This window comes from Elephantulus edwardii, unplaced genomic scaffold, assembly GCF_000299155.1.
Source record: "Elephantulus edwardii isolate Elephantulus edwardi_28Jun2011 unplaced genomic scaffold, EleEdw1.0 scaffold00228, whole genome shotgun sequence".
NCBI classification, from domain to species: domain Eukaryota; kingdom Metazoa; phylum Chordata; class Mammalia; order Macroscelidea; family Macroscelididae; genus Elephantulus; species Elephantulus edwardii.
The window spans coordinates 2,343,320-2,365,390 of NW_006399978.1; the positions used below are offsets into that span (position 1 = coordinate 2,343,320).

The following is a 22,071-nucleotide window of genomic DNA, read 5'->3' on the forward strand; positions in this document are numbered from 1 at the left end:
AGGAGGGAGTCTAGAGAGAGGACAGGTGGGGGGGTTCATGCTGGATGGGCCCGGGGAGGAGAGCAGCACTTACTGGAAGACCAGGACGCCCGGGGGGGCCTTCTCTCCCAGGCACCCCAGGGAGGCCTGCAGGTCCTGGGACATCCGTGCTGTTCACCCCAAAGCGGCCAGGCTCGCCGGGCAGGCCTGGGACACCAGGAGGTCCAGGGGGTCCAGGGAAGCCACGTGGGCCCTGAATATGGACAAAGAGCACCCTCAAGTGAAACCCCCATCTCTCATCGACCTTGTTACTGCCCTTGAAGGGGAAGTGGACCTGTCTACACATACCGCCCCTGCCAAGGACACTTACCCTGAGGGTCTCCAGGTCACCGCCAAACCCTGACCCCTCCATGTCGATGAAGGTCTGAGGGGAAAGTGTCCCAAGAGTGGGGTAAGCAGAAATGCAGTGCGTGCAGACCTGCCCCATCCCAGCCCGAACACCCCACCAGGCTTCTAGAATCCAGAGGAGCAAAGAGAAGGTGAGCCGAGACCCTATGACTCGGATGAGGAAAGTCTCAAGAGTACCCAGCACTCAGTGGGCCAGAAACCCCTGCTGACTGCCACCAGGTCTGAACTCACCAGCTTGTCATGTCTGAAAGATGGCCCTGGAGGTCCTGGAGGCCCCTGGGGCCCTGGCGGTCCACGTGGTCCAACCCCAGGGTCCCCCTGGGGATACAGAGCAAGTACACTGTACCGAGGGCACATGAGCTCCGTAGACTCAGAGGGCAGACAGGGTGAAGGGGCCACTGCCCAGGCCAGACCAACACTTACCTTCTCACCCTTAGGACCTATCTCTCCTGGGGTTCCTGGGAAGCCCTGAGGCCCAGTGTCACCCTGAAAGACAGAGAAGGGTCATGCAGGCAGGGGAAGAATCTGTCATATCTATGTCCTCAATGCCTGTCCACCCTCCTGCTATTCCCACGAGGCCCAGACCCAATATAGGCATTGAGAATCCAGAAAAAAGCCATGCTCTTTCACCTTGAGGGTCAGATCCCTCAGATGGACATGCTGACTGAAGGGGTCCCAGACTTCAAAGCAGTGTCTGGTGTGTCCGTGCCACAATGCTGGATGTGGCATCTCCATAGACATTTCTGCTAAATACCAAGCCCTCTGTTTGTTATGTGTGTAAATATGTGCTTATGTGCACATGCATGTGTTTATATGTATGTGTATACCTGTGTGTGTAATATACCCACGTACATGCATTTGTGTACATGGGTACCTGTATGCTGTTGGAGACACTGGGACAAAAAATGTGCCTGTACGTTTTCTACTTTGGGTAAATAAGGCTGAGAAGTCCCTGTTGCTTAAATTTTCAATATGTTTGAATTGTTTGGAAAAGACTGTGTTCAGCTTGTGTGTTGGATACACCCCCCCCCACACACACACCCTAAACACCTGTATTATGTTACCAATTTCCTGTTATGCTGTTTCCCAAACTTTAATTCCTATTAACACACCCTGTATTTACTTGTGTTTCTTGGAAACAGTATTTACTGATCTCTAAAACCTCAAATTGAGTTCTGAAAGCAGAAATGTTTTATTTACCATAATTGCTGACACATTTGTGCTGACTCTACCTTAATTTTCTCTACTTCTGTATTGCAATGGCTTGCCTGACAAACACCTTCAAATTCTACATTATTTATCTTTTAGCTCTAAGAATTTTGAACCCGTACTTTTTCATTTTTCATTTAAATACTTCAATAAATGCGTACATACTTATTATTCTGTCAATGGTTAGATTTCTGTGTTCTTAACAAAAAAATTATTTTGTCAAAATGATTTTGTTTTGAAGTCATAGGTAAAAAGAAAAAAATGGCTAACAGTCTTGTGCAAATGTAATGGATAAGCCCCGAAACCTGCTGCTTGGAGCAGACTCTGATTCACAGTGACCCTCGACAGGAACTCTGGGACAGTGAATCTCTACGGGCAGATATTGTCCATCCTCCTCTCACACAGCAGCTGCTAGACTCGAGCCGCTGACCTCTGGGATCACAGTCTAACATGTACTGTCACCAGGGCCCCTTAAATGCTAACACCTGGCTCTGATAACATGAGGCAAGAAGCCGACCTACCTGCTTTCCATCTTCACCGGGGTCTCCCTGGAAGGACAAGGAGAGTGTGAGTGACGGGAAACCACACCTTCTGGGCCCGCTTGGAGTCGGACACGAATACATCTGTGTACAGCTTGCTTACAAAACTCAACTGTCCGTGGGAAAACAATTCTCTACAAGGCAGCAAAGATGTCCTTTACATCTAATGTTATCTGTTTTTTGTACTAAAAATCTCATTCACTAACACTATCAGTGTCTGAACACTATGGATCCCAGGCTGCCATCTCCTGGACATGAATGTGACCCGCCCTGGCCTGGCAGTGTCACAGTGCCTGCCAGCTTTCCTGAGGGAAGGACTGAGCACTGCCAGAGAACACTGGTCTGGATCTCCAGGGTTCCTGTGGTACTGTGCTCTGCTCTTGAGAGTCTCCTCCCCACCATACCAGCCGCATCCTCTCTAGCTCCTGTTTGGACCACCCTGGGTAGGGCCGAGTCTGACCAAGGGACAATGCACACTCACCGGCTCGCCGTCCTTTCCTGGGGTGCCATCCCTCCCTGGTGGCCCAGGGGGTCCCTGTGGCCCAGGGACAGGCTGTAAAGGAGGACCATCAGGTCTCAGGATAGCAGAGCCTGGGTGACCCTGGGGCCCAGGTGGGCCAGGCAGGCCCTGGGCTCCTGGTTCTCCCTTCTGTCCCTTCAGACCTGGAGATGTACGTCTTGGACCCTGCTAGGAACGAGAGAAGACACAACACAGCTGGGAGGAGTCGAGTGCAGCTCTCCCACGTGCACGTGCTGCAGAACGACAGAGGCGGGCGAACTCTCCAGGGCATGGATACCGATGGGTTTTACCTCGTTGGAACTAAATTCTCCCCAATACTGGCTAGAAGCCTTCCCCCACTATGACATGGGCATTGAAAATGGGGACAGGAAAGGCAGGAGGGACAAATGGGGCCTGGGGGCTTTCACTGGGGGCCATTGGTCTGAGTGGTCTTGGTCCGATGGGTCATGAGTACAGGAAGGAATCTTACCTCTTCTGTGGTGTCCCATGAGGCAGCCACATCTGAATCCACGGGACGGAGAGTAACTGCCATCTCCTGCTTCACACTAGGGAGGGTCTGAGCTGCAGGAGAGACAGCATGGCCGGGTCAGGCCCAGAACCAAGGCTGGGGCTCTGCTCATCCTCTGCCTCTCTCTGGGAGGACCTACAGCTACCCCACAGCAACCTTAGTGCTGGGCTAGAGCCTGGCTTGCTCCTACTATAACCCAGATCCAAAAGTGCGTGTGCTCCAGCTGCCCAGTTCAGGGATGGAGGGCTGGGATTTGGGCATTTGCTTGAGGCAGGCAACCAAGGGGAGAATTAAAAACCAGTGACAAAATCAATAAGGCAATTCTAAACAACATGATAGCAAGACACCTCCCTACTAGAGAATAGCCCCTCCCTGGGAGCCCCACTGACCCAACAGCACTATCTAGACCTTTCCAGAAGCTGCTTCCTGGTTTCCTTCTATCAAGAGATCCTGGCCCATAATTCTGCTTTCTTAACACTCGTACATTTTTTCCTCCCCTTTTTTCTCTCTCAACTTTTTATTGAAGATGGCAAGGGCAACAAGAAGTGCAAGCCCGTAAAAAGAACCGCTGCATCTCACGATATTCCTGTGTGGGGACTTGGTCACCGTGGTCCTGAGGAACCCTCTGATCGCCAGCAAGTCAGACCACTCCTGCCTCTACAGCCCTGCTCCACAGCCGCTTCCTGCCACCTGAAGACCTGCCCACCTGCCCCGTACTGGGAATAATAAAATCCCTGTGTGTTTTTTCTGCTTAAAAAAAAAAAATCTTAAACATCTACAGATAATTGAGTTAATTCCTATTTGTTGCAAAACCGCGTAGGTTCAAGGAGAACTGACCTCCAAAGAATTTTCTATTGGTGATGCTTTAGAAGAAGATTGCCAGGTCTTCTACTTTCAAGGTGTCCCTGACCCTTCACTTAGGAACATGTATTATTTATTCTGCACACTACCCAGGGACTTGGCAAAATCTTGCTACATTTGGAACTAGACCCCAGGTTTCCTAATTTCTGTTTTGTGTTTTCTTATATCTAAAAAATACCAAAAATTAAAACATTAAAAAAAAATCTACAGGTCTCTGATCCACCTTGAGGTGATTTTTTTATATAGTGTGTGATGTGGAGCCTGTTTCAGCTTTCTGCAGGTAGCAGTCCAGTTTTGCCAGCACCATTTGTTGAAGAGGCTGTATTTTCCCCATTTGATGAGTTTTATTTCCTTGTTGAGTATCAGCTGACCACAGATAGATGGGTCCATTTCTGGGTTCTCAATTCTGTTCCATTGGTCTATGTGCCTGTCATTGTACCAGTACCATGCTGTTTTGGTGACTACCGCTGTGTAGTAGGGTTTGAGGGAGTGCTATGCCTCTCACTTCATTTTTGTTTCTCAGAAGTGTTTTGGTTATTCAGGGAGACAAACCAGGATCAAGCTTAGAAGGCCTAGTCTATGATATTATCATGAGTGCCCATCCACTCTCGTCACACTTTGTGTCTGTCTCTCCTTCTGTTTCTCTTTTATTGAACTATTTGGAGATTCAACCCTCATCACAACCCCTCTCCCTTGAGTAGCCTGTATTTTCTAAATGTTAGAAAATTATCTTATAAAACAACAGTCACCTTCAGGAGGTTCCACAATAATATATATTATGATTGGACACACAGCCCACAGCCCATATTCAAGTCTCCTGCTGGCCCAGCGAGATAGTTTCCAGCTTCTTTCCTGAGGTTTAGCACTGGGGAACCCCACAACTGGGCCAAGGCTCATACTCAGTTGAGTCTTTGTAATCTAGATCTGAAGCCTGTGGCTCAAGCTGACTTCAAGCTGAGAACGGTTTTCCAGAGGTATAAAGACCACCCACCACCACAAGATCAAACAAGACACCTAAGAACATATCTCACAGGCTACGTGGCCTATGGAGTCTAAAATACTTGCCATCTGGCCCTAGGCAGAGACCTCTGCTCTCCTTCTCCCCTACTACCTTCACCAATCAGTCTGTCCACTGTTTTCCCGAATGGGCCTGAACCAAGCTGCTTCAAAGGAACCACATGAGAAGCTATGTGCCCTGCTCCTCCAGGTCCCAACACGCATTCTGTCCCAGGGGGCCCAAGTCCTGCCCTCGCTAACACATCACAGCAGACCCCTCCTGGCTGTGCCCATGAAAAGCTATTCCAGTGACAACTACAGTGGACATTCTCTTGTCGTTGTAAGGTTAAGAGCATAAACAGTGTGGCCTCTGGGGATAGATTCTTGTTCTTTCCTGTTTCCAAGCTGACTGCAGCAAAAATTTAACCAAAAAAATCACTAACCTTCTCTAAAATGAAATAATATCTATTTACATATAATTTCCTAGAACATAGACAAAAGTATGTTAGAATTATTAATATTTCTCCACAGCAACTGCACCCCCATACTATTCAACCAAACACTAACCAGGCTCTTCAGATGTAATCAAGGTTAGTAAACATGGTCGAAGGGGGCCCAATTATCACACGAGCCCTAAAGTGCAGGAAAGCTAGGTAGGGAAGCCAGAGGAGAAGGAGAGTCAAGGTGAGCAGATCTACAACTGCCGAATCTGGATCTGAAATGGGGAAGGAGTCCAGGTGTCAAGGAATGCATGTGGCTTCTGACCTGCTGCCAGCAAGGAAATGGGAACCTCGACTCGTCAACCTCATAGGACAAAGTTCTTCTACAGCCCAGACGGGGTGAGAGCACAGCCCAGCCCAGCCCACACTTTGATTTGGTGTTGTGAGATTCTCAATAGTCATGCTCAAACACCTCCAACTCAAAGGAATTGTGAGATAATAAGGGAGTGTTGTCTTTAAGACACTAAGTTTGTGATAACTGGTCTCTCAGCTACAGACAGTTAACATATAAGATATGCATTTCCTCTACTGAATGTCTCCAGGCCCATGCAGCCCCCAAAGCCACCTTAACCCAGAGAGGAGGCCCCACAGATGGCGGGGCTTTGTGAAGAGGCTCAGGGTGAAGCTGTCCCCAGTCCTGATGCCCACTTCTTTCTCAGAATATACCATGTCCTCCCAGCCCACCTCATACCAGCAAGAGTGGGTAGAGCCTCAGTCCCACACACACTTGGGGCTCCCCACAAATATTGCTGCTAGACACAGTAGGAACGGGGTGCAGACCTACCAGAGGAGATGATCCAAACAGCGGCTCTGCCCTGCATTCCCCTGGGCCTCAGTGTGTTTTGCTGATGCCCAGGCAGAGGCTGTTTTCCAGAGCTGGTCAGTACTGACCAGATCTGGATATACTCATGATAGACTGAGGCCTCGCCCAGCTATACACCACACACTACACATACACATTATACATGAGGTAACTACATTCACATACTTATACTCCACACACATACTAAAACTCACACGCCACAAACATATTCATCACACACACCCGAACACCACCCACCTATCATCCATCCAACCGTCATGCCTCCAAACTATATGCAACTCCACATACCTACACATATAGCATGCTGTATGATATATGCTGTAAATGCCCCAAGTAGCTACACTTAGGATAAACTGGCTGAGTCTTTTTAGAAGTGCTTCTCTTATAATACTTATTTCCATTAGACTTATTTTTCTGGGTTTTTTCCCCCAGAATAAGGGCAAAGTGATCAACCTCCCTCAATAAGCAGGTTTATTCCCCTTAAGCTAAGGTTATTTGTTGTTAACGCGCTGTCGAGTCTCCTGTGACTCATAGTGACGCTATGGACAACAGCTCTCAAACCTGTCCTGTCCTGAGGCAGTCTCACTGACTCCAACACACCAACCCCCATTGTCCTAGTTACTGTATCAATCCATCTCATCCAGGGTCTTCCTCTCCTCCAACTATTCTGAGCATGATGTCCTTCTCCAAAGACTGGTCTCTCCTGACCACATGCCCAAAGTATTTGAGATAGAGTTTCAAAATCCTAGCCTCCAAGGAGAAACTTGGTTTCACCCTCTCCAAGACAGATCTATTTGTCTTCTTGGCGGTCCATGGCATGTTCAAGACTCTTCTCCAGCAGCACAACTCGAAGGCCTCCATTCTTCTGTCATCCTTAGTCACTGTCCAGCTCTCTGTTGAATAGCAACTAATTGCGAAGACTGTGGCCTGGATTATGCATTACTAATATTTTCACAACAAGTCTATATAACTATGTATTGAGGGTTATGTGTGTTGTTGTTGTTGTTATGTGCCATTGAGTCTCTTGCAACTCACAGTGACCCTATGTACAACAGCCCTGAACTCTGCTCTATCCTGTGCCAACTTTATTGTCTCCGACACACCATCCTCATTACCCCAGTCACTGTATCAATCCATCTCATTTATGGTCTCCCTCTCTTCTCCGTCCCTCCACCCTTCCAAGCACGACATCCCTCTCCAAGGATTTGTCCCTCCTTGCAACATGCCCAAGGTATGTCAGACGAAGCTTCAGAATCCTTGCCTCCAAGGAGCGGCCCAGCATCACCCTTTCTAGGACAAACCTGTTTGTTCTCCTAGCAGTCCATGGTATGTTCAACACTCTTCTCCAGCACCACAGCTCAAAAGCATGTACAATTCACCATCTATCATTCTATCATCCCTAGTCATTATCTAGCTCTCTGACACATAGCAAGCAACTGTGAAGACTATGGCCTGGGCCAGGTGCCCCCATCTTCAGGGCTGACTTCTCTGACTCACCACCACCGGAGCTGTGTGGTTGCACCCTCCCGCTCACCAGTAAGTTTCCTGTCCCCAAAAAGATATGTTTTATAGTTTGTCTCTGGATCAGTTTTTTGGTCTTTCTGCAAACACAAACCCTGAGAGACTTCCCCTCTGGGGAGCAAGTCCTAACACATGCACACATCACAAACATGTATGCACACGGACACACTCACTACCACATACACACATACCACGTGCATACCACACACATCACACACAACATGCAACACACGCCAGACACACAAATCACACCTAGAGACGAGTTTTACCTCCTAGCATAGGCACTGTAGTTTCCTCCTCGATTTCTTCAGTTCTAGTATCTTCTACGTTGCTCCCTTCAGCCAAGGGTGGAGAAGTGACCGGTGGAGCCTCAGGCAGGCCAGGCTTCAGAGAAGATCCCTGGGTGAGGAGAAGGGAACACAGTTCATTATCCAGCAACATCGACATCCTGGAAGTCCAAATATGGGAGCTGGTGGCAAACTGTTTGGTTGTTAACAAAAGGGCTGATGATTGGTACCCAGGAAAAAGATGTGGTGGTCTGTGATTATAATATTGAAAACTCTACTCTCCCCCAAGGAAATGCTATGAGTCAGAATCTACTCGATGTTAGTTGGCATGAGTTCGGGGGGTTTGCTTTGCTTCTGTGTATAGGGTACTAGCACTGGGCTTTACCTCCCAGTGTTTCCCTCAGAGCAGTCTGCTTGTGGTTTTCTCGAGCTAGATTGTGAAGCCCTATAGCTCTGGGGGTGATGTGCCGCAGCCAACTCAGGCCAAGACGCCCCTTCCCTCCCTCCCACCACCAGGCCCCCCACACAAACCCAAATCATCAACTCCCTCTCAAGACGCAAGAGTTATGTTAGGATTTCATTTGCCATTTCTTATTAAAAAGCAATCTGTGTTTTATCATGTTTATATTTCATTTAAAACATGAAAGTCAAAGTTATGATGTTTATGTGGTTCCTAAATTGTTAAAGGGCCCAGTTTTAAAATTACTTAAATAGACGCTATGTAAGTTTGTTTTCTCTCCAGGAAATTTCACGCTTGCTTTACACTGTGGCTTAGCCCTTGCTCTTCCCTCTCAGACCACAGAGGGAGGTCAGGGACCCCTGGGCAGCTGCCCACACACTTAATGGATTTGAGTGGGAGTGAGTGTCCTCTAGAGCCTGTCTGGATACCCACGAGAGTCAGGCTGCCTCCTCACCAGGACCACAGCCAGACTGACCACCAGCAAGGCTGTCCTCATCAATAGAACTGGGTTTGGTGGAAACCAAGGGCAGATTTCTGGGTGGGTGGAGGGAGGGTATCTACGGTTTTGCGAGTGGACAGTGCAGAGTGGACCTGTTCCTGGCTGTCCTGTTGGGAGCTCCACTGAGCTCTGAGCCAGCCAATGGGCAATGGGGAGGGAAAGGACTCCAGGGTGGAGGCTCCCAACAGCTGTGGATCATTTAGACCTTCTGTCAATCTACCAGGAAGCTCCAGGCTCATCACCATTTCAGCATTTCTGAAACAGTGTTTCTCCCTTGGGACTCTTCTTTTCTTGTCTCCTTCCCTTTTTTCCTGCACCCAGCTGAATGCTATTCTCTCCAAAATTCATGTTCACCAGAACCAGAGTGTGACCTTGGAAATAAGGTCTTTGCTGATATATCCAAGTTAGCATGGGAGCATTCTGGAATAAAATAAAATAAAAACCCATTGCCACTGAGTCAATTCTGACCCCTAACTGCCTATGAGTCTGCAGAGGAGAACCCTCACAGGGTCTCCACAACTTTACTGGCATGAACTGATGCAGGCATTACAATGGGCCTCATCTAACATACCAGGTGTCCCTTGAAAGGAGACATTTGAACACAGAGACCCTGTCAGAGACTGGGCTAGAATGATGTGGCCACAAGCCACAACCACCAGAAGCTGGAAGAGACAGGAAGGACCATCTATCAGAACCCCTAGAGGGAGCTCTGCTCCCTATACTGACACCCTGATTTTGAACTTCTTGCCTCTAGAATGAGAAAGAAAGTTTTGTTGTTTCAAACCACCCAGTTCGTGATACTTTGTTACAGCAGCCCCAAGAGACTCATACACACCTCCTCTCCTCCCCTCCCCAGCCAGTCCATGTTGTTTCAGGTGGCCAGAGCTGGGGAAAGCACCAGTGATCTGACCTCCCAGGAGCCCTCTGCTGAACAAACATTCCCTCTTGCTGCAGACCTACAATTCATGAATCTACCAGGACCCCTACAAACTCACAGAGAAGAAGAAATGCCAAGGTCACATCAAGGACCAGGAATGTTTAGTTAGAAAGCTCATTCTAAAGAGCCACTGTTTCACAGAGGACACAAAATAAACACAGCCTGAGGCTTGGGACGGGTCAGTCCTGTTCTGAGCTCGTCTGGATGATGCAGGTCACTCGGAGGAAGCCACTCACTGGACACTGTAGCTGGACATGGCCATGATATCCTGGTTCCTGGCTGAACATGGGTCTCAGAGCAGATAGGGCCTTAGGATCGATCACACATGAGCACAATTGAGAAGATAAAGGGACCACCCCCAGAGGTGATGCTGCCAGAGCTACTCACCGATTCTTGCATGCGGTCATCCTGGTTGTCCTCGAGCCCACTTCCAAAATCTCCTGATGCCTGAATGATGAATGTGAGACAAACAATATGATGACCAATGCCTTGTCCAGACAGCTCTGAGCCTCACTCGGGGCCAGTCCTCCTCTTGTAGCTGTTTCCAGGAGGGAGAGGGCAGGGGTGGTGCCATGTGACCACTGGAATAATGTGTGACCTTGCCCGGGCACCGGCCAGTTCATGTTGCTATGCTGTTGTTACTGTGTCACTGAGTTGAAAATGACTCATAGCTGACTCTCAAGTGGGTTTTCAGAAGCCATAAATTGCACAGGAGACTGCCCATCCTCCTCCCACGAAGCTGATGGATTCGAACGGGGTGCCTTTGGGATTGTAGCACAACTTCTTACCACTAAGTCACCAGAATTCCCTGGCCACCCAACAGGCACATTTAATCTGATTTATTAGAGGGATTCTTTGAGAAACCGTTTGTGAGGACAGAGAGCCATAAAGAAATCTGTTTCTGTCTTTGGATTGACCTTCTACTCCTGGGGCATTATTTAGGAGGAGCAACAAAGAAGAAAAAAGCCTCAAGCACAAGGACACACAATGTGACTCGCTCCTGAGAACTTGAGTTACTAGGAACAAAACAGAGAGAGTTCTAGACAGCAGAGAGCGTGTCCAGGGAAGCTGGCCACCATGCCGTGTCCCAGCCACCGCTGTCCATGCTGGATGGTCATAAGTAGGGGAGGCCATGGGCCCCGACACTGCCTTCCCGTCAGAGCAGCTGGCATTAATAAAGCCTGGGGGAAGGGAGGTCCCTGTTGACCATCTGCCCTGGAGTCCACAGTGGGCATGGCCCCGAGTAAGGCTGCTTCTTGGGAAAGTGCCCCTGGAGAAGGCAGGGCAGGCCTGGGAGGCATGTGCAGCAGGCACTCAAGACAGTGGGGTGCACCTGGTAGCCCTGTCCGCCATGGGACAAGCACTAAGCATCCACCACATCCTGGGATTTCTCTAGGGATAAAAGCAATAGTCTGATCATAGAAAACTTGGGAACTGTAAATAACTATAGAGTGATTGCCTGAAAGAAAACCACAGCTGATAATTCTGCCTGCGTACTTGTAGCGATACAGATAGTATGGGAAGTACATGTCCATTTGAGATGAAGGCTGTCTATGTGATCTGGGGTCCACCCTGGGATGAGGCTTCCCCTGTCCCTCAACTCCAGGAGTCGCTGGTTGCTATCCTGTACATCCCATGTAACCGGTATCTATCTCTATACAGTAAAACATGAAAGCCAGAACTGGTATAAAGTGGGAAACTATTAAAGAAGGAAAATGCAGAGTAGGTATTTTCTACTAAAATGAGCAACATAAAAGTGATGACTATACCCTCTCAAAGGTGGGAAATTTTTGAGACCCAGAAAAAGAAGGCTGTCTCATTGAGTTCCGGCTTGATATCCTGGTGTGTGCACAGAGGGAGCTCTGGCGGCATCGTCACAGGGAGATGCACCTACTACCCCAAAGTGGCATCTCTGGTTGTTCGAGTCTATCAGCTGCTCTATAGGAGAAAGGTGGGCAATCTCCTCCCACGCAATTTACAGCCTCCAAAACCCACTGGAGAGACAACTATGATGAGGTGCTAACTTGATGTAGTTTTTATAGGGAGTTCTGGTGGCCAAGTGGCAAGAAGATGCACTGCAATTCCAAAGGCACACAGTCTGAGGCCACCAGCTGCTCTGCAGGAAAAGGATGGGCAAACTCCTCCCATGTGATTACCAGCCCCCGAAAACCCATGGGTGGGTCAGTTATGGGTTGGTTCTGACTCTGTGGTATACAGTAACAACAACTATCCATTATGCCATACAACTAAATATTCTAGGAGTGGTTTGTAAGATTAATTTTGTGTTCTGTATTTTCTCTTAAATGCAAACCTCAAGGCCAAAGAAGGATACTTCTGATGTTGTAGAAAAAACAAAAAAGTTATCTGAGGCTGTTAGAACTCCAAGTAGCATCTTTCTCTCCTGTCACTCTGGTATCCCCACAGAAAGGAAGCCATGACAGGCCTCCAGCATGCAGGGTTAGAAAAAGCAGAGCTGGCATCAGGCCGTGCCCCTCGCAGTTACTGCCAACACTTACCCCATCTGTATCATCATCATCCTCCTCCAGGCAATGCAGGGGGCTCATCCGGGGATCCCCACTCACTTTTAGCTCTGCAATCAGCCCCTAAAGACACAGAGAGAAGAAGGCAAAGGGGTCATCACCAGCTCTGAGACAGGCAGCACCAACACGGAGACCCTGACTCACACAATGTCACCAAGTGGGGGGCACATGAATGGAAAGGGTAGTGAGGTCATTTTATCTAGTAAACTCTGCTCTTGGATTGTGCCCCCTCTGTGGTGAAGATATTTTCTCTACGAACAGGCAGTCATAGACAGGTGTCCCCAGTGCTCAGATCACCCTGAGTGACAAGGTAGAATGTGGGGGGGGGGATCCCACTAGGATGACTGATGCTCGGTTCCTTTCAGAACTAGAGGACTCGGGATCAAGATGAGGTGTGGGGAAGGTGAGTCAGCCTCCCTGACGAGCATACTGCATGTGATGGGCATATGTGAGCATCATTCGTCTGAAATCCCAGCATCTGTTGGTCTGATGAAGGTCCTTGAATGAAGGTAGACCCAGCAGGTCACCCTGGGTGTGGCAATGCTTTCAGAGGCTCAACAGGGGGCTTGAATTCAGATTAGCCAAGGCAAATTTGAGGTTTTTACCTGCAACTTAACTTTTTATAATAAAAAATCAGAAAGGAAGCACACACACAAAAAGTTAAAGAGCCCCACAACACTTAAGAGGAGTTCTTTGATGCTCCAGGGCCCCAGAATTAACATCATTCATCCATCCATCCATCCATCCATCCATCCACTCACTTGCAGGCTCTGCTCCATGATCTCCCACATGCAGCCTCCCCCATGGTGTGAGGCAGGGAGATGCAGCAGGGGACACACTGAAGCCCCATCCACAAAGAGGCATCCAGGGTCGAGAGCAGCAAAAGGGGATGAAGAATTCCCAGCATCACAGCCCTGTCCTTCTGCAAACGTGGAAAGGTGACCCTATTTATCAGCACCTGTCTTGGGGCCACCAGATCTGTCTCAGGACCTGGTGCTCGCTCCAACCTCTGGACACCATTTCCTGGTTGCTTGACTTTCTCCGAAGGCAATGAGCAACAGCATTCAATGTCATGATTACACCACCTCCTATATCCCATTTTAGGCCACAGCCAGCTTTCAGCTATGGCCCCCCTCACAGAGCTGGGGCACTCTTTCCAGGATCTACCCTCTCCATCGTAGAATGTACACTAGCACTTTGCCCTGACCCCTTCCTCCATCGTGGACTGTCAGCTTTGAGATGGTCTGAGGCTTAGGACGTCCTGAAGTCCACTGGGGAAGACCACTGAAGCTGGTGGCATCTGAGCCTCTGAATCCCAATATCTAGGCCTGACAGAGAGTGGCTAGATGACAGGGTGCCCGGGGGAGGGAAGGCCAAGTCAGCACTACTGCTCTAGGTGCAGTCCTTGGCCAGCGGGTGGCTGTGTCTGCCCAATAACTTCAGGCCAAGTCCTGTGGCTCAACCTGAGTGCTTGGAGCCAAGGAGGCCCTGCCATGGTTAGAGGGATGCCCTGGTTGTTTTCACCAGCCAGTGCAGACACACACACCCAAAGCTGTGAGGCCTCTGCAGTCCTCTAACTACGCCAGGCCCACCTGAGCCGCTGCTACAACACCTCCACCACATACACTGGGCAGAGCCTAGAGGCCAGGGAGGGGCACCCAAAATACACTGAGCTCCCACTATGGCAACCCCAGGTGAATGAGGCCAGGCATTTCCTCACAGCTCGCTGTCCTCAGGGACCTGGGCTAGGAGAGGAGATCAGGGGTATCTTCACCTCCACCCTGCTAGTCACCTCAAGTACAAATCTGAAGACTTCAGTGGACAGTGGGAAGGGCTTTGAGGGTCAACTGGACCTATAGCAGGGCCCCTGCAGGTGTAGAAGGCCAGGCAACAGGAGGGGGCAGTGTGGAAGCCTGGCTATAGACAGGCAAACAGAGTTAAAGCTCTGAAGGGGGAAGTCCACATAGGCCACAATGAGGAGGCAGTTCTCTTGTGGGCAGTGATAGTCCAGCAGGGATCAGAGCTTCCTCCTCTGGTGCTACTGTGCACATGTGTGAATGTGTACGAGGGGCACCTGCAGGTGTGCGTGAGACTGTGTGTGTGTGTGTGTGTGTGTGTGTGCGCGCGCGCGTGTTGGGGAGTGATCTGTGCACGGGGGCAAGAGGATCCTCCATTACACACAGGCATTCATCCTCAAGCAGGCACTAGGAGGCGCCCTTGCCCAAGGAAAAACACACAGGCATCAGCTAGCGTGAGGATTCACTTAAGAGGTGCCAGAGAGCAGTTCTTCTCAGGCCAGTTAGCCCCAGGCTGAACTTGGGATCTAAGGCAGTATCTTCACAAAACACTTTGCAGATGCTAATTCTTGGTTCCTCCCTAACCTGCAGGTGACAGACATGGAGGAGAGGAGATCAGTCTGTTTGCATGGCTCCCAGCACCCTGGGATTTAGATCCATGCTTGGGTAACTGTCACTATGAACTATCAGACTCTCAGGGGATTTGGTTAGCTTTGTGATGATGAGGTCAGACATGGATGTTCCAGCAGTGGTGGGCAGCACTGTGTGGACCGCAGTATTTCCATGGGGTAAAGGACAGTCCCCATACTGACTCAAGAATTCCTGCATGGTTCCTGGTGCCTGTAACAGACTAAATTCACTACAAGTCTGTGCAGGGGCTCCAAACACTTCTAGCAGCTGCAAGACACCTGCATCAGGAGGTCAGTGCAGGAAGGAAGGCTTTACTGGGCAGAGGCCGCAGAAAGCACTGAGGCCTGTTTCCTTCTGGCCTGCAGCTTCCCCATGACAAGTTTAGTTGGAGACGATGCCAGTGGAGCTTAGGTCACAAGACCATTGCAAACACTAAGTAGATTTAGAGCCCAATGTTGTGAAATCCCAGAGATACTTAAAACTGAGGTGAAATTTACTGCTAAGAATTATCTGAAATTTCTTATTTCTTTTCTATACACTAAAAAATAAAACAAAATGCCCTAAAAACCAATACAACTTAGTTACCATGGAGTCAATCCTGACTCAAAATGATTCTTGTGTATTAGAGAGGGATATTTTGTAGGGCTTTCAATGAATGATTTTTCAGAAACTTCTCACCAAACTTTTCTTACATCTCCAGGTGGACTCAAATCTCAGAACTTTTAGGTTTTGTTATTAGTTAGGTGCCATCAAGTTGAATATGACTTACAGCAACCCTTCGAACAACAGATCTGAACCCTGTCCTATCTTGTGCCATCCTCATCATCTCTGACACACTTAAGCACACTGTTGCTGTCACTGTGTCATTCCATTTTGTTGGGGATTTTCTTCTCTTTTACTGACCCTCCACCTTTCCAACCATGATGTCCTTTTCCAGGGAACAGCCTTTCCTAGCAAAATGTCCAAAGTATGAGAAACAAAACTTTGCCATCTTGGAATGCATCCAGGAAGCATTTTTGCTGCACTTTTTCCCAAGACATATCTATTCATTCTTTTGACAGTCCATAGGATATTCAGCACTCTTCTCCAATACCACAATTCAAAGGCATCAACTCTTCTGTCATCTTTATTCACTGTCCCGCTCTCAGATGCATAGCAAGTGATTGAAAAGGTCATGGCCTCAATCAGGGACACCTTAGTCTTCAAACTGACATCACTGTTCTTCCATTTTGGAAAAGTTTTGGTCAGCAGACTTGCCTAATGCAACATGTCTCTTGATCTCCTGACTGTTGGTACTGGTTGGGTGGCTAAAGGTGTTGATTGTTGGTCCAAGCAAAATAAAATCAATTGACAACCTTAATCCTTTCTCCATCTATCATGATGTTGCCTACTGACCCAGTGATGAGGACCTTTGTTAATAGATGTTATGAATTAGATTGTGCCCGTAAAAATATGTCAATTTGACCAGCCATGAGTCTCGATATTGTGTAATTATCAAGGGACCAGTCCTTGGAGAAGGACATCATGCTTGGAAAGGTGGAGAGACAGTGCAGGAGAGGAAGACCCTTGATGAGATGGATTGATTCAGTGACTGGGGTAATGGGGGTAGGTGTGTCGGAGATGGTGAGATTGGCACAGGATAGGGGAGAGTTGAGGGCTGTTGTACATAGGGTCACTAGGAGTTGCAGGAGACTCAACGGTACATAACAACAACCACCACCTCCATTTTGTAATCTAAAGTAATTATCTTGTGTGTTGTAAATCCTAACTTCTCTGATGGTAAAATTAGACACAGTCATACAACAAATGAGGCAGGACATACATGAAAGGATTGTATTTTATTTTGAGTCTACCTCTTTAGATGTATAAAAAGATTCAATGACTAAACAGAGAGAATCCTTAGGACCTGGAGACCTTGCACTGAGAACCTAGACCCAAGGAAAGACTGATACCAAGACACACAGAGATCTCCAAGGAGCTCTCAGGAGATGACTACATATGCACATCCACCTATCAATCCTCTGCTCCTTCCTTAGTGTCTCAAACAAATAAGCCCTGTTCAGTATATCACTCAACAGAGCAGACGCTTGTTTCAGCCACGTCTTCCACTTCATTTCCTGTAATCCTTGCATGAATATCTGACCCTGACTCATTCATCATTATTCACATCTGGCTTCTTCACTGTTTCCTCTAGTGCAATTACACCCCAAGTCCTTCATTCAAATACACAAGTTATTTATTATAAACAACTTTTCCATCTATTTCACCATTCTATTGTTGTTGATGTTGTTGTTATGTGCCATCAAGTCGTTTGCGACTCATAGTGACCCCACGTACAACAGCCCTAAACCCTGCTCTATCCTGTGCCAATCACACTGCCTCTGACACACCCATCCCGATTACCCCAGTCACTGAATCAATCCATCTCATAGAGGGTCTTCCCCTCTTGCGCCGTCCCTCCACCCTCCCAAGCATGATGTCCTTCTCCAAGGACTGGTCCCTCCTTGCAACATGCCCAAAGTATGTCAGACGAAGCCCCAGAATCCTTGCCTCCAAGGAGTAGCTTGGTTTAACCCTCTCCAGGATGAATCTGTTTGTTTTCTTGGCAGTCCATGGTACATTCAATACTCTTCTCCAGGACCACAGCTCAAACGCATCAATTCTCCTTTTGTCCTCCCTAGTCACTGTCCAACTCTCTGATGCATAACAAGTGATTGCAAAGACCATGGCCTGTATCAGGTGCACCTTAGTCTCTAGAGAGACACCGTTGCTCTTGAGTACTTTAGAGAGGTCCCTAACAGCAGACTTTCCCATTCTATTAGGTTAGGAAATACATGGTTATGTGGCAGTGAATAAGAAAAGGGATCATCATATCAATAATAGAAAGTGGTGCTAGGTAGGAGTAGTTAAGACTGCTGAAGGACTCAGAAGCTAGGGTTGACATATAGAAACGAGGGTGCCATGAGCTCTCCCTTGGTCAAGAAGCTGCAGAGCTGGTGACAGCTGGGCTGAAGATACAAGGAAGACGGAAACAGGCTGGGAAGAGAGGGTTACTAGTCCTTTTCTGTCCATTTTGTCCCATTCAGTCATGAGGCACATCCATACCTCTCCTTATCATGGATGATAAGCTTCCTAAAATTCCAAGTTGCAGCACACTATGCTTACTTAGTTTTTATAAAAAAGTGCAGCCAAAACTACATGCTGAGGAAAATACGCAACCTTCACACTTTCATCACTGAACAACATAAATAAAAGAAACAAGTAATCAACTGAAGTTGGTCTACCACACAAAAGCAAGAACTATTGATTTGTCCCCAATCATATTCCAAACCTGAGCATAATGCCTGTTACAGATGAGAGATCAGGAAATATCTTTGAACTGTTTTCCTAACTAAATAACTAAAGTTGCAAGAGACACACACACAAAACCCCCCCACAGCAGCACCCAAGTTGGACTTCAGAAGGATAAGCAAATTGAGTGAATGAATGAATGAAGAAATAAAGGTACTTCCAACAAAGAATGACCAAATTTTTAAACACTTAGAAATTATTTTAAATGTCATATTATTGTTATTAGGTGTCTTCTTCCAAAACGAATGTGCTCATTTTTTCAGGCAGTCCGTGGTTTATTAAATATTTATCACAAATATCATCATTAAAATACATCAATTCCTCCTCCACTTTCCTTTTCTCTTATTTCATTTTCTTTTTTTTAATTCTTGTTGCGTACCATCGAATCAGATCTGACTGGCACAGGAGGAGATTGCCACTTGTTCTCCAGCAGAGCATCTGGTGGATTTGAACCATGCATCTTCGAGATTGCAGTGCAGCTTCCTGCCGCTAGACCACCAGAGCTACCTTCTTGTTTCATTTTCATAAATATATGAGGCAACTAAAAATACCCTGGCTTAGGTCAGGCGTCCCTTCACACTCAATTGGACATCTTCACTTATTAACACCTTGAAGAGGTCTTTTGCAAGAGACTGCTGCTTCTATGTGCTGAGCATAGATCCAAGTAAAATGAAGCACTGGACAATTTCAGTATTTTCTTGTGTTTATCATGATGTCATTTATTGGTCCAGTTGTATAGATTTGTTTTCTTCATGTTGAGGTGTCATCCAAGCTAAAGGTTATTGCGTTTAGTCTTTGTCAGTTAGAATTTTAAGTCCTCTTTGCTTTCAGCAAGCAAACGTGTGTTGTCTGCATATTACAGGTAATGATTCTTGTTCTAATCCTGATACTGTGTTTCTCTTATATATAGTACAGTTTCTCAGATTATTTGCTTAGAATGAACACTGAACAGTTCAGAGAGAGGCTTGCCGGTGAGCATGCCAGAGAATAAACTGTCCTAGCAGAAGAATTGTATGCTGAGTGTTTCCTATCTGGATTGTGAACTTTTATTTCCTTAATAAACACTATAATCATGAGTACTGTCTGAGTTCTGTGTGGCCATTGCAACAGATCAGTGGATTTAGTAATGAAGCAGTGAGAGTCATAGTTGGTGTTAGAATAGATAGAAGGTACAAGAATGCAGGGTCATATCTAACCTCACAGGAATCATTTTGATATTGTTGATGATGATTCTTCCTCATTATAGAGTTGCTGGAGATCAGATGCTGCTGCCTTCATACTAGCTGCACAGTTTTTACTTTAGCTCATAACTCTTTGGCCTTTAGTCATTAATGTTGAATAACCTGAACTCATGCATTGACTCTTGTGAAATTGTTTTAATTTTCTTCAACTTCAACTTGAGCCTGCATATGAGCAATTGTTGGTCTACTCCATAATCAGCCCTAGTGTTGTTATGACTAATGACTTGGACTTATTCATTGTCTCATTCTACAAATGTCGTAGATTGAATTCCTGGGTATATCACCTGGTGAGATCCATGTGTATCAAACATCATCAAGGCCAAACTTCCTAGCTACTGAATCTTTTTTTATTAAAAAAAAATTCTTTTTCTTGACTTCCAACTTTCTCACTGCAATCACCTATAATTATCATGTATCTTAATTACATGTTTGATTCATGTCAGACTATAGAAGTTGGTCAAAATTTGGAATTTCTTCATCTTTGCCATTAGTGGTTGGTTTTAAAGAGTTGAGTAACAGTCATATTCGCTACTTTTATTTACAAGCACATAGATACAGTGCTGCACTTTAGGGATGTTGCTGTGTTGCTATTGTGTACCGTAGAGTCAGAACTGACCCGTAGCTGACCCCTGGCAGGTTTTCAGAGGCAGGTAATTACACAGGAGGAGATTCTCCCGTGGAGCAGCTGGTGTCCTAGAATGGTATACCTTCAGTATTGCAGCACAGCTTCTTGCCACCAGGTCACCAGAGTGGCCTACTAATTAGGGATAGATCTTGAAACATTCTTTTTAAAAAAAAAAAATTAATATCTTTATCTAAGTGAAGGTTTCACAAATCAGAATGGTTTTTCATATAATCATCAGTAGACTAAATATTCTTGTTGACAATGTGTGATCATTCTTGACACAGTAACCATACATGATTGTTTCAAAAGGGTCAATACAATTCATTTCAGATCACTTAATGCCTAAGATATCAATCTTCAGCATTCCATTTCATTTTTTCCAACTGCCAATTGTTTTTAGAATCTTATTTCATAGGTTCTATGTTTGGATTATTGATAGCTGTTTGTAACTTTTTTCTTTTCTTTTTGAACTGTGTCACAGCAGTAAATGATGGTCCCTAAAGTTTTATTCCATCTGGCAAGAAGCTGTCCTGTAATCTCAAAGGTACGCAGTTTGAGCCCATCAGCTGCTACTTGGGAGAAGGATGGGCAATCTCCTCCCGTGCAACTTATTACCTCTGAAAACCTACCAGAGGGTCTGCTATGGGTCTGTTCTGACTCTTCAGTATACAACAATAACATCATTAAGATATACTCTACTTTGGGGAGCTCTTCCTCCACAGTATTTTGAATGCTTTTCTACCTTAATGACTCATATTCCAGCATTATATCAGACAAAATGCATTTATCTTATATTGTTCCACTTATACATTCCACTTATATTTAATAATGTATGTTATTAGTAATTAGATGTCATCAATTATGACTTATAGTAACCCTATAAACAACAGATCTGAACCCTATCCTATCTTATGCCAATCTCACAATCAAGCCCATTGCTGCAGTCACTGTGTCAATCCACCTGGTTGCGGATCTTCCTCTCCTTCACTGCTCCTCCATCTTTTGAAGCATGATACCCTTCTCCAAGGAACAGCCTCTCCCAGAAACATGCCCAAGATATGTGAGACAAAGCTTTGCCACCCCTGCTTCCAAAGAGCAATCTGGTTCCACCTTCTCCAAGCGATATCTGTTCTTATGCAATCCATGGGATATTCAGTACTCTCTTCCAACACCACAAGCCAAAGGCATAATTTTTTTTTTCTTTTCTGTCATCCTTATTCATTATCCCACTCTCAGCAGCATAGCAAGCGACTGAAAAGACCATGCTCTGAATCTGGTGCACTTAATTCTCAAACTAACATCATTACTTCTCAGTAATTTGAAGAGGTCCCTCACTGTAAATTATCACAGTGAAATGTCTCTTGATCTTCTGACTACTGGTGCCAAGTGTATTTATTGTGGATCCTAGGAAAATGAAGTCATTGACAGTTTGTTTCAAAGTTTTATCCATCTATCATGATGTCCTCTATTGGTTTGCTACTATTTATAAAATTTCATTGGTCAATTTTCTCAAAGTAGATCACTAAGACTGTCTTCCTAATCTCTCTTAGCCTTTACAGCCAGGTGGACCCTGTGTATCATGGTTGACCCTGCTACTATTTGAATTATCAATGGCAAGGCTTCCAGCGTCACAATAGCACACAAGCCACCATAGTACAGGAAACTGACAGAGGCACACAGTCACTGAAATGGAGGTAGGAATAATGTGTTAGGCAAAACACTGTAAAAATAAGATGAAATTAATGACTCCCAGGAGATATTTATGACCAAAATTTAATCACCAAGCCTAAAATGATGAAAAACCCAGCAATGAACAAGATTCTCTTCTTCCCATAAACACA

General features: G+C 46.4%; 1 protein-coding gene across 1 annotated transcript in view; it reads right to left on the reverse strand.

Annotated features, from left to right (window-relative positions):
• The window catches only part of COL18A1 (collagen, type XVIII, alpha 1), an 82,673-nt gene that overhangs the window by 31,850 nt on the left and 28,752 nt on the right, over positions 1–22,071 (reverse strand). The window contains exons 3-12 of the mRNA XM_006898409.1: positions 12,564–12,650; positions 10,435–10,494; positions 8,134–8,263; positions 4,665–4,716; positions 2,617–2,800; positions 2,118–2,144; positions 811–873; positions 619–705; positions 350–403; positions 74–232 (exon numbers count right to left, since the gene is read on the reverse strand). Of these exons, the coding sequence (XP_006898471.1) occupies positions 74–232; positions 350–403; positions 619–705; positions 811–873; positions 2,118–2,144; positions 2,617–2,800; positions 4,665–4,716; positions 8,134–8,263; positions 10,435–10,494; positions 12,564–12,650 (903 nt within the window). The remainder of the gene's footprint in view (positions 1–73; positions 233–349; positions 404–618; positions 706–810; positions 874–2,117; positions 2,145–2,616; positions 2,801–4,664; positions 4,717–8,133; positions 8,264–10,434; positions 10,495–12,563; positions 12,651–22,071) is intronic.